The following is a 10,879-nucleotide window of genomic DNA, read 5'->3' on the forward strand; positions in this document are numbered from 1 at the left end:
TAATCATGATGTATTAAAATAAAAATAAATAAAATCAAAACAAAAATTAATAAAACCGATGTATATATATATATATATATAAAATATGACAAAAAGAAAATATAAAAATATAAAACGTATAAAACATAAAAAGAATATAAAAAGAAAATATAAAAATAATAACTCATTCAAAATATTAATAAAAAGTACAATAGTATCTCAATGATGCTAAAATAACATTGATGTGGTTTTTGTCTATACAGTTTTTCATTTTTTATGAATTTTTACTTTAGCTGATTTTTTATTTGCCTTTATACATATTACTTCACTAAATGTACAGTATATTTCATTTCATTTTATTTCAAGTAAGTAATGAAAAGTAAATAATACAGATAAAATATTTCTTTAAGAATATAGTTGTCTGACCTCCCAACCGTATTTAATAATGAAAAATCCTATAAATTCCTTGTGATTTCACAAAACATATAGATTTATTTGAAATCTGTCCTTTACTTCGTAGTCCAGGTCCAGATGGTCAAACTCTCCGTTGGTGCGGAAGCTCTGCGTGTGCTGGTCGAGCGTGAAGTTTACACTGCGTCTGTAGCGTTTGATCAGAACAGAGTGCCAGTGGTCGTCATCCAGCAGACTGCCGCTAGACACCGATGTGTGACCCTGAATGGAGCCGTACTGATTACTGCCTGAAATAGACACAAGCGTCAAAAGCCATTAGTGAAATGGGTCAGACAGGTCAAACGGGGATCCTTTCTACAATGGCTAAGGAGACAAAAAATAATCCTCATACCAGCAAGTTTTGCATGCTGTCAATCATAGAACAAAACAGATGTACTAAAAGTCTATTTAGATCTATTTGTAACCCTGGACCACAAAACCAGTCTTAAGGGTCAATTTTTTGAAATTGGGATTTATATATCATCTAAAATGGACAATATTTGGCTGAGATACAACTATTTGAAACTCTGGAATCTGAGGGTGCAAAAAAATCAAAAAATTTAGAAAATCGCCTTTAAAGTTGTCCAAATGAAGTTCTTAGCAATGCATATTACCAATCAAAAATTAAGTTTTTATATATTTACGGTAGGACATTTACAAAATATCTTCGTGGAACATGATCTTTACTTAATATTCTAATGATTTTTGGCATAAAAGAACATTTTGACCCATAAAATGTATTGTTGGCTATTGCTACAAATATACCCATGCTACTTATGACGGGTTTTGTGCTCCAGGGTCACATTTAAAACTTTGGGGTTGGTAAGATTTTTTTATGTTTTTGTCATGCTCACCCAGGCTGCATTTGTTTGATCAAAAATACAGTAAAATCATTAAAATTGAGAAATATGATTACAATTCAAAATAGCTGTTTTCTATTTGAACATATTTTAAAATGTAGTTTATTCCTGTGATGCAAAGCTGAATTTTCAGCATCATTACTCCAGTCTTCAGTGTCACGTGATCCTTCAGAAATCATTCTAATATACTGATTTGAAGAAACATTGCTTATTATTATCAATGTTGAAAACAGTTGTGCTGCTTCATATTTTTGTGGAAAAGAACAGCATGTATTTGAAATAGAAATCTTAACATTATACTGCTACTTTTAATCAATTTAATGTATCCTGGTGGACTAAAAGTATTCATTTCTAGTAAAAACGACCCCCAACATTTTGAACAGTAGTGTGTCACTGTCACTCTCTGAGTTAAATCTGTTACCCAGGTTGATCTGCAGCAGGAGTTTGGCTCGCTGCAGCTCTAGAGTGATATAATCGCCCTGCTGTCCCTCTCCGTGCAGCAGAACGCCGTCTCCTTTAGTAGTCTTAAACTTCAGTGAGATCGCGTCCTTCAAGATCTTCATCTTTTTCTGTCTAAATCGATAGGAAATCACTCCCTGGCCGTCAAAGCTGATCACATCCGCCCCTGAACGCAGGAATATGGGTCAGTCACAAACAAACATATGAAGTCTTCCTCAGCCTTCCAACACTTTCTCCAACCAAACCAAGTTTATGATGCAACAGCGGTGAAACTAAGCATACTTGCTTTTAAAGGGGCCATATCATGAATTATTATGCAGAATTATCCTTGATCTTGAAATAAACATTTCATGTGTATTATATACACTGTATATAAAAGAGCCTATTATTGAAGAATAATGCAACTATATTGGACCAAACAAAAAGTGAGCAATGCATAAAGAGGTTAGGTGATGAAAGGGTTAAAAATTATTCAAATGTGTAAAAATGACCCCTCTAAAATGTGTGAAAGATACATCAAGGATCGATTCCACAACACTCACAGTAAGCGCAGCCATAGAGCTCCACTCTCAGCCCAATTCTCCCCTCCTCACTCCAGTCCAGCGGGATGAGACGCACGAATCGGGCCACGAAAGGGTGCTGGAGTTCATGGCGCACGGCCCGCTCTGAGTTCCAGTTACCTGAAAACGTCTGAGGCAGGAAGAAGGGAAGCACACTTTATAAAGGCATCGAGAAAACCTCCTCATGTGAGTGAGACACTCCATTACTGCGGGTTCTGCGTACACAGATCAATACGACAGGCTCTCGAAGCATATTTCCAGGAGAACTGCCTTCGCATCTTAATTTCTTGTCATAAGCACTGTTTATGAAAGGAGGGAAATATGTGTGCAGTAATGTGTTATGAGGAATGAGTGTAATTGCATTTACAATCTGGAGATAAAAGTATGATGTTAGCTTTTGAAATTTTGAAATATAATCCATTTATGAGGCAGTTTTTGAACTTTGTAATGCTATGGAGGAAATCATAGGAAAGTGAAATTCTTCTCCTAGAGAGCAGAGATTAAACTGAGAGCAAATGAGACCCTGGAGCACAAAACCAGTCTTAAGTCGCTGGGGTATATTTGTAGCAATAGCCAAAAATACATTGTATGGGTCAAAATTATTGATTTTTCTTTTATGCCAAAAAACACTAGGACATTAAGTAAAGATCATGTTCGATAAAGATATTTTGTAAATGTCCTACTGTAAATATATCAAAACTTAATTTTTTTACTTTAAAGGCGATTTTCTCAATATTTAGATTTTTTTGCACCCTCAGATTCCAGAATTTCAAATAGCTGTATCTCGGCCAAATATTGTCCTATCCTAACAAACCATACATCAATGGAAAGCTTATTTATTCATAAAAGCCATTATTCAGCTTTGAGATGGTGTATAAATCTCAATTTCAAATTGACCCTTTATGGCTGGTTTTGTGGTCCAGGGTCACAAATGGAGACTTTTCAATTGTTACTCAGGGAACAATGTAATTAAAACAAGAAACTTGCACAAGTCTCCAGCTTATCAGAGAAAGAATTACAGAATTTCAGAATAGATTTCATAAATGTCTCAAACTGTGCTCAGCAATAAAATGATTTCAGTATGAACTCATGAAGCTTGAACACTATCCACATTATTTTTTATAGCTTTATACCAGTGTTGTTATTTATTTACTATTAAAGGGGTCATATGATGCTTTTTTAAAGATCATTATTTTGTGTATTTGGTGTAACAGAATATGTTGACATGCTTTAATGTTCAAAAAACACATTATTTTTCAAATACTGTACATTATTGTAGGTCCTCTATGCCCCGCCTCTCTCAAACGCTTCGTTTTCTACAAAGCCCCCTCCTTTCTCTTTGGTTTTGAGATTTTAGTCTTTGCAACTTCAGGGATCTTATCTATGCACAATCAGCTTGTAACACTCCAAAGAGAAAGGAAAACTTGAAATCGCATCATATGACCCCTTTAAGGTATTTAATAATAAGGTATTTAATTAAGGTATAAACTTTTATTTTTATATTTTTAGTTTTCATTTTAGTTTAAGTTGTAGCAATTATGTTTTCTGCTTCTGTCATCTTTTATTATTTATTTTTAATATTTTTTATTTAGCTTTAATTTATTTTTATTTTATTTATCATTTTAATCATTTTAGTACTTAAAATTATTTCAGGATTTTTTTTTCATCTAATATTTAGATTTTATTTTATTTCAACTTCAACTAGTTTTAGGTTGTTCTATACTCTTAAAGTCTCATATGTGTCTCTTTTTGTTTCTCAAAAGACTTGCACTTAATTTGAAAAGAAAGAAGATTATTAAAGTTTGATCTTGGAAAAGTTTCACTTTTGGCTAAACTTATGACACAGCAGCAGCTGTTACTGTCAGATTTGGTAACCCAAAAACAAGATTTAGTTCCTGAGCTATAAATCACAGTTGTCCCTGTAAACTCACCCATATGTTGCTGTCCTGCCGATACGGCTTCCAGTTACTTCCCGTGTCACTGTAGAGGAGCCTGTAGTGTTTTGTCCAATCAGAGCTGCTGTATCTACCCTGTGTTGCTATGGCAGTGATTTGTTTCCTGGCCCTGAGGTCCACCTGTAGCCACTGGTACCTGTCGGAGTCTGACGGTGACCATCCTCCATTGCCTTAGAAAGACAAAGCACAAGTCAAATCTGATGTGTGAAAACAGCACATGCTGCTAGGCCTGAATTACGATGCTTTAGTCCACACCGCAGTGCCCTAATGCTCCATTAGCACTATACTTCCTTAGAGGTAGCCAGAATGTGCATTAAAATTAATTATGATCTTTAGAGATGTTTTTCTCCATTTTGCAATCTAAGCAAAACCTAATGCATCCTTTATACTTTATCTGCAGTTAATCGCACATCCCATCTCTGTCTAAATGTCAACTAATGAGGAGAGAGACGCAGTGGACCTGACAGTGGCATACAGGCTGTCCAGAATAGCCATACAATTTTTACAATTTCTGCAGTTTGCACATTTTCTTGATGCATTTACTGACCTGTTATTATACACAAGTGAAAACTGCACAGAATGCATGTCCCACAATGCAGTACACTTGACTAGATGTTACACTTCCAGTGTAATGAATGAAGCTGGAGGTGACAGCAGGCATTGTTTTTAAATTTGTGACTTATTATTTGATCATAAAGTGGGACATTTTTATACAAAATTGGACTAAAATGCAAATATATGCCAACAGTTTGCATGCAAATAAACTGTTATTTAATTGAAGTTATAAATAGACAGCACTGGCAACCAAATAAGTTCATGTGACAACAACGTAGAATACTTCACATACTATTTTTTTTTTTATATGAGGGCAGTATACAGTGTACATAAGTTTGTGGCCAGTAAGTTTTTTTTTTTTTTTTTTAAAAAATGAATACTTTTATTCAGCAAGGACACATTAAATGGATGAAAAGTTACAGTAAAGACATTTATAATTTTACTAAAGAATTCTATTTTAAAGAAATGTTCTTTTGAACTTTCTATTCGTCCAAAAATCCTGGAAAAAATCGGTTTCCAGAAAAATATGAAGTGAATATGAACTGTTTTTAACATCAGTAATAATAAGAAATGTTTCAGCAAATCAGCATCTTAGAATGAATTCTGAAGGATCATGTGACATTGATGAAGCCTGGAGTGATGATGCTGAAAATTCAGCTTTGCATCACAGGAATACATTTTTAAATATATTAAAATAGAAAAATGTTATTTTATATTGTAATAATATTTCATAATATTACTGTTTTACTGTAAATTCTTTGAAAAACATTAAGACGCCAAAAAAAAAAAACACATCTTATCAATCCCAAACTTTTGATGTGTAGTATACAGTATACAGTGAACTAGTATTCCATTCTAAACACAGCCACAGAGCTCTTCCTCACCTACTCTCCTGTTGAGTTTTGCATAGCCAGCGCCAAAATCAGCTTCCAACACGGAGGAGCTGGTGAAGGCGCTGTAGGGAAGGGGTGAAGCCAACACCTCATCACACCTCTCTGGAAAAAAACAGAATCAGAAAAACATATGCTTGAAATATTTCTTAACAGACTGTACATAACAATCATAGAAGAACACAGTCATTCATCCGTTTGCTTCTGATAGAACATTCCTTTAATATCACTGAGTTTCTGTAAAATTCAGTGCCAAGAGTGCATAGATATCCACATTATGTTGTAAATCTCCTATTCAGTACAATCTGACATTGCATGCAGTTTTTATATTTGCTGTTCTGTTCTGTTACTGGTGTCTTTTTTCCACATTTAGAGCAGTCAGAATTGATCTACTTGATTTCGGTCCCTGTGCATTATACATAAACACAACATCTGAAAGTAACTCAGCTTAACAAATTCAAGGTTTGATAGAAAGTCAAGGTTTGAGATGCAGAAAGCTCTCAGAAGTGGAACACGTTTCTCAATGAAAGGTCCTTCGTGTTTCTGGCCGCTGTGGGTGCGGTCAGTCTGCAGAGTTTAAATAGGCTCCTCGTAACCCAATTTATCAGGCCAGAGTCTGAGTACTCCTCTCTCAGCAATATGAGTCTCTGTTTATGTGCCTCGAGATTTAATGCAAAATATTTTAAAACGTAATGTTAAAATTGATCAAATGCATTCATCTGTTTTAGTTACATGAATTTTTCATGTTCATGACCACACATTCATATTTATGACCAGCAGTGGGGCAAAGTAATGACTGTGAATACCAAGAAATACTATTGATTACTGGATTTCATACCAGATCTCGTGCAGTTTTGTAATTCTTACCTAAAACTATTAAATTAATAGTTAATAAAATAAAATAGTTTAATTTGAAGTACTAAAGTTAGTATTACTATATATTTATTAATACTATATGTGACCCTGGAGCACAAAACCAGTCTTAAGTCGCTTTTGTATATTTGTAGCAATAGCCAAAAAATATTGTATGGGTCAAAATTATCGATTTTTCTTTTATGCCAAAAATCATTAGGATATTAAGTAAAGATCATGTTTCATGAAGATATTTTGCAAATTTCCTATCGTAAATATATCAAAACTTAATTTTTGATTAGTGATATGCATTGCTAAGAACTTCATTTGGACAACTTTAAAGGTGATTTTCTCAATATTTTGATTTTTATGCACCCTCAGATTCCAGATTTTCAAATAGTTGTATGTCGGCCAAATATCCTATCCTAACAAACCATACATCTATGGAAAGCTTATTTATTCAGCTTTCAGCTGATGTGTAAATCTCAATTTCAAAAAATTTACCCTTATGACTGGTTTTGTTGTCCAGGGTTACATATAATTACTGTATATGACAAAAGCACATAACAAAATTAATAAAACTTAAACTAAAATTAAAATGAACACTGAAAATATAAAAATAAATGCTAAATATAACAATACTAAAAAATACAAAACATTAATAAACATAATAGTACATAAATGGTACAGGATTTCTTTCTCCTGCAGAAGATATTTCGATCAATATAGCGGTCCAAATTACACTGGATCTCACTGACTTTTTAAAATATATTTTTTTGTGTTCCACAGAAGAAAGTAAGTCATGCATATGTACAACATATATGTGAATCAGTTTGAGAGGAAAGGCACCACAAACAAGTGACCTAAACAAGTAAATCATTAGCAGTAAACTTTAACCCAGTTAAAAGCAAACATGCATGCTTATGAAAAATGCTGCATGAACAAAAGCAGTGCAAAAAATTTCAACGAGTCATCATGCAGCAGATGGAGCGATTATTTCCTGCTGTGAGAGGATGTGCCGACATGGTTACATGATGTTCTACATCTACTGAAGCCTTCAGAGATCGCATAAATGTCAGCAAGCACATTTGCAGTGTTGACCTTCAACCAGATGTGATGAGGTCAGGTCCTAATTTAATCAGCACGAGACATGCTGACCATTATGCTCATGTCAATGCGCACCCAAAGGAGAACGGTTATGGCGTCATTTCCATCTCTAAAACACAATTTTGCCACTAATAAACATTTTTAAAAGCTAATGCACTTGTTTACACAGAAGACAGCAGGATAAGCTAAGAGACATATGCATATGCATGTGACAAGGTAAAAGCAATAGAACATGGGTCAGTGTTTGAGACACTAATATAGTGATATTTAGAATTTTTACTGTGCATAATTTCAAAACAAGCCATAATACTCAAATTATGCAAAACTATTTTTTAATTGTGTGTATTTAGGATACATAAAATCCTAATTTTAATTTTTGGGTGAACTAACCCTTTAAAAGAAAAACCCTCAGTTAATCCCTAAACACTAGTGCAGTGATGGTGAATGCCTATGAGTGCTACAATTAGAGCGAGAGGGCGATTGCTCGGAGGATATTCTTTGATCGAACACCAGAGTGCTCATATATTGATCGTGATCTTCCCCTGAGATTAACCCGGAGAGCCTCAGATTCTCATGGATTCAGCACTGATCTCTCTCTCCAGCCTCAGGTGCTGTTTAATACGACTCAGATCACTGATATGAGCTCTACAGCACGTAGATGAGAAATGGAGGTAATATGAGAAAGGAAAAACCACCTGGTCGCTTCATTTAGGATAGTCCTAACAAGAAACTGCAAATACTGTATCAATTAATTCTTCATCGAAAAATTGTTAGTGTCATGGAACTAGATCAAGTGTGGCACTGCAAGTTTCCAGCATTAAGTAACTTTTCTGTTTTTTACGAAATTGAAAACACTACACAATGCAACAATATTACAGGCAATAAGAAAATTTTTGAGCAAACTTTTGCAAACTTTCACCAGAACAGCCACTGTGTGTGTGTGTGTGTGTGTGTATATATATATATATATATATATATATATATTAGTGCTTTCAAACGATTAATCGCGATTAATTGCATCCAAAATAAAAGTTTTTGTTGACATAAAATACAGTATGTGTGTGTACACATGCATGTAGGCCTATATATTTTAGAAAAAATATGTTATGTTTATATATCAAAACAAGGTGACGTGCCTGATTTGAGCATTTGAGTTGTTAAATAGTGAAGAATTTAATTTAGCATTAATTTTGAAGAGCCGCAGAGCGTTTTTACATTCATGATTCACAAGTTCACTTCACTTCTCTCTGACTGAAAGGAAAAACAACATGCCTTTTGTTCATCAACACTGTCTTGCATGTGTCCTTTTCATTTATCTAAGGCTTTTTGTTCAGAACACCGACTGAATGCTTTCACTGAAATGGTATAATGTGCAAAAACATGTCGTTACACTGAAGTCCAAGTGCTGAGGGGCAAAAAAATGCTTTATATTCAATACTGTTATGGTCAAGCGCTTTCAGGTCCTCATCTCTTATTAAGACTGTTAGAGGATCGACTAGCTGATGGTGTAGAGAGGTGACGTCCGTTAAATAAACAACAGACTGCCACGTCTCTAATTTTCTCTCTGTTTTGATACGTTTAAAGTCACCTGTTGAACTGAGTTGCATTAAAATAACGTGGAACTGACTAGTGCTGGGCAACGATTAATCGCGATTAATCGCAACCAAAATAAAAGTTTTTGTTTATACATGTGTGTGTGTGTACTGTATATTTGTTATGTATATATAAAGACACACACATACAGTATATATTTTGAAAATATTTACATGTATATATTTATATTCATATAATTTATATTATATATAAATATATTTAATATATAAACATAACATATTTTTCTTAAATATATACATGCATGTGTGTGTATTTATATATACACAATAAATATACACAGTACACACACATATTATGCACACAAAAACTTTTATTTTGGATGCGATTAATTGCGATTAATCGTTGCCCATCACTAGAACTGATGTGTAAAACTTTCATCAGACCCTAATTGTAGGATAAAATATCACACATATGAAAGAAATATTACAAATGACACCTCTTTTAAAGTCTCTTCTAGAGCAAAATGGGGCTTAATGAGCAAATGGAAACTTTTGAGCAGGACCTACTTCTTAGAGTTTCTCCTGAGAAAAAGAAAAAGTCTGCCGTCTCACTATCTGAGGACATGAACACGTGAACTTCATCTCCAGAGCTGCTCTGAGAGTCGTGAGAAGTGAATTTTACCATTTCATTTGAGAAAACTATCATCATATCATATACATACAGAAACTGAAAGGTCTTTACAACAAACTGCCAAAATAAAGAAATTATGACAGAAATATAGTGTTATTAATGCACAGTAGAATGAACACAAAAATAATAATACAGTTTATTAAAACATTTTTAAGGAATATCACACAATATTTTTCATCCATGTTTTAATTTGAACTGTAAACCTCTTGTAACAATAGGTCCACTGAAGGCTAGTTTAAGAACCCAAGTGCAGCTTTATTCCAAAAGTAATCCAAAATACAAACATAATCCAAACAGAGACTCGACTTGGCATGAACAGACTTGACTCACAGACAGCAGGTTACAACATCAATACACAACAAGAGACAAAAGGCTTGTTCGACTCGCAAAGATCGGCTGCCGCCTGACAAAAGCAATGCATTCTGTTTAGAACATTTGTCCGACTTTGATCAGCGCTGCAGCCGCCTTACGATCACATGTGCCATCAAAGTACCGCGAGAGCAAAACGAGATCAGCTGCCGAGGTCAGGCGCTGCAGTTGCTTAAAATCGGCTGCAAGAGCCTTGATGACGACACACTTTATTCTCATTGGTCAGATTCTGTGATGACAAGCATGACGTGTGTTGCGTGTTTATTCTAACAATTCGATTTCAATAATGCTCACAAATCTGTTTTTATATGAGTAAAAGCTTTTTTAGTGTAGTCGCACTGTTATCTTGAGTCATTTTTATCAAAAACACTGATAAAAGCATATACAGTGGGTACGGAAAGTATTCAGACCCCCTTAAATTTTTCACTCTTTGTTATATTGCAGCCATTTGCTAAAATCATTTAAGTTAATTTTTTTCCCTCATTAATGTACACACAGCACCCCATATTGACAGAAAAACACAGAATTGTTGACATTTTTGCAGATTTATTAAAAAAAGAAAAACTGAAATATCACACGGCCCTAAGTATTCAGACCCT

General features: G+C 34.2%; 1 protein-coding gene across 2 annotated transcripts in view; it reads right to left on the reverse strand.

Annotated features, from left to right (window-relative positions):
* Positions 1–10,879, reverse strand: part of cntnap2b (contactin associated protein 2b) — a 50,504-nt gene that overhangs the window by 25,929 nt on the left and 13,696 nt on the right. For both annotated transcript variants that reach the window (XM_016519250.1, XM_016519249.1), the window contains exons 2-6: positions 5,703–5,813; positions 4,240–4,433; positions 2,291–2,438; positions 1,711–1,914; positions 493–677 (exon numbers count right to left, since the gene is read on the reverse strand). In XM_016519250.1, the coding sequence (XP_016374736.1) occupies positions 493–677; positions 1,711–1,914; positions 2,291–2,438; positions 4,240–4,433; positions 5,703–5,813 (842 nt within the window). The remainder of the gene's footprint in view (positions 1–492; positions 678–1,710; positions 1,915–2,290; positions 2,439–4,239; positions 4,434–5,702; positions 5,814–10,879) is intronic.

Source organism: Sinocyclocheilus rhinocerous, unplaced genomic scaffold (genome assembly GCF_001515625.1).
Source record: "Sinocyclocheilus rhinocerous isolate Xijiao unplaced genomic scaffold, SAMN03320098_v1.1 scaffold898, whole genome shotgun sequence".
Taxonomy (NCBI): Eukaryota; Metazoa; Chordata; class Actinopteri; order Cypriniformes; family Cyprinidae; genus Sinocyclocheilus; species Sinocyclocheilus rhinocerous.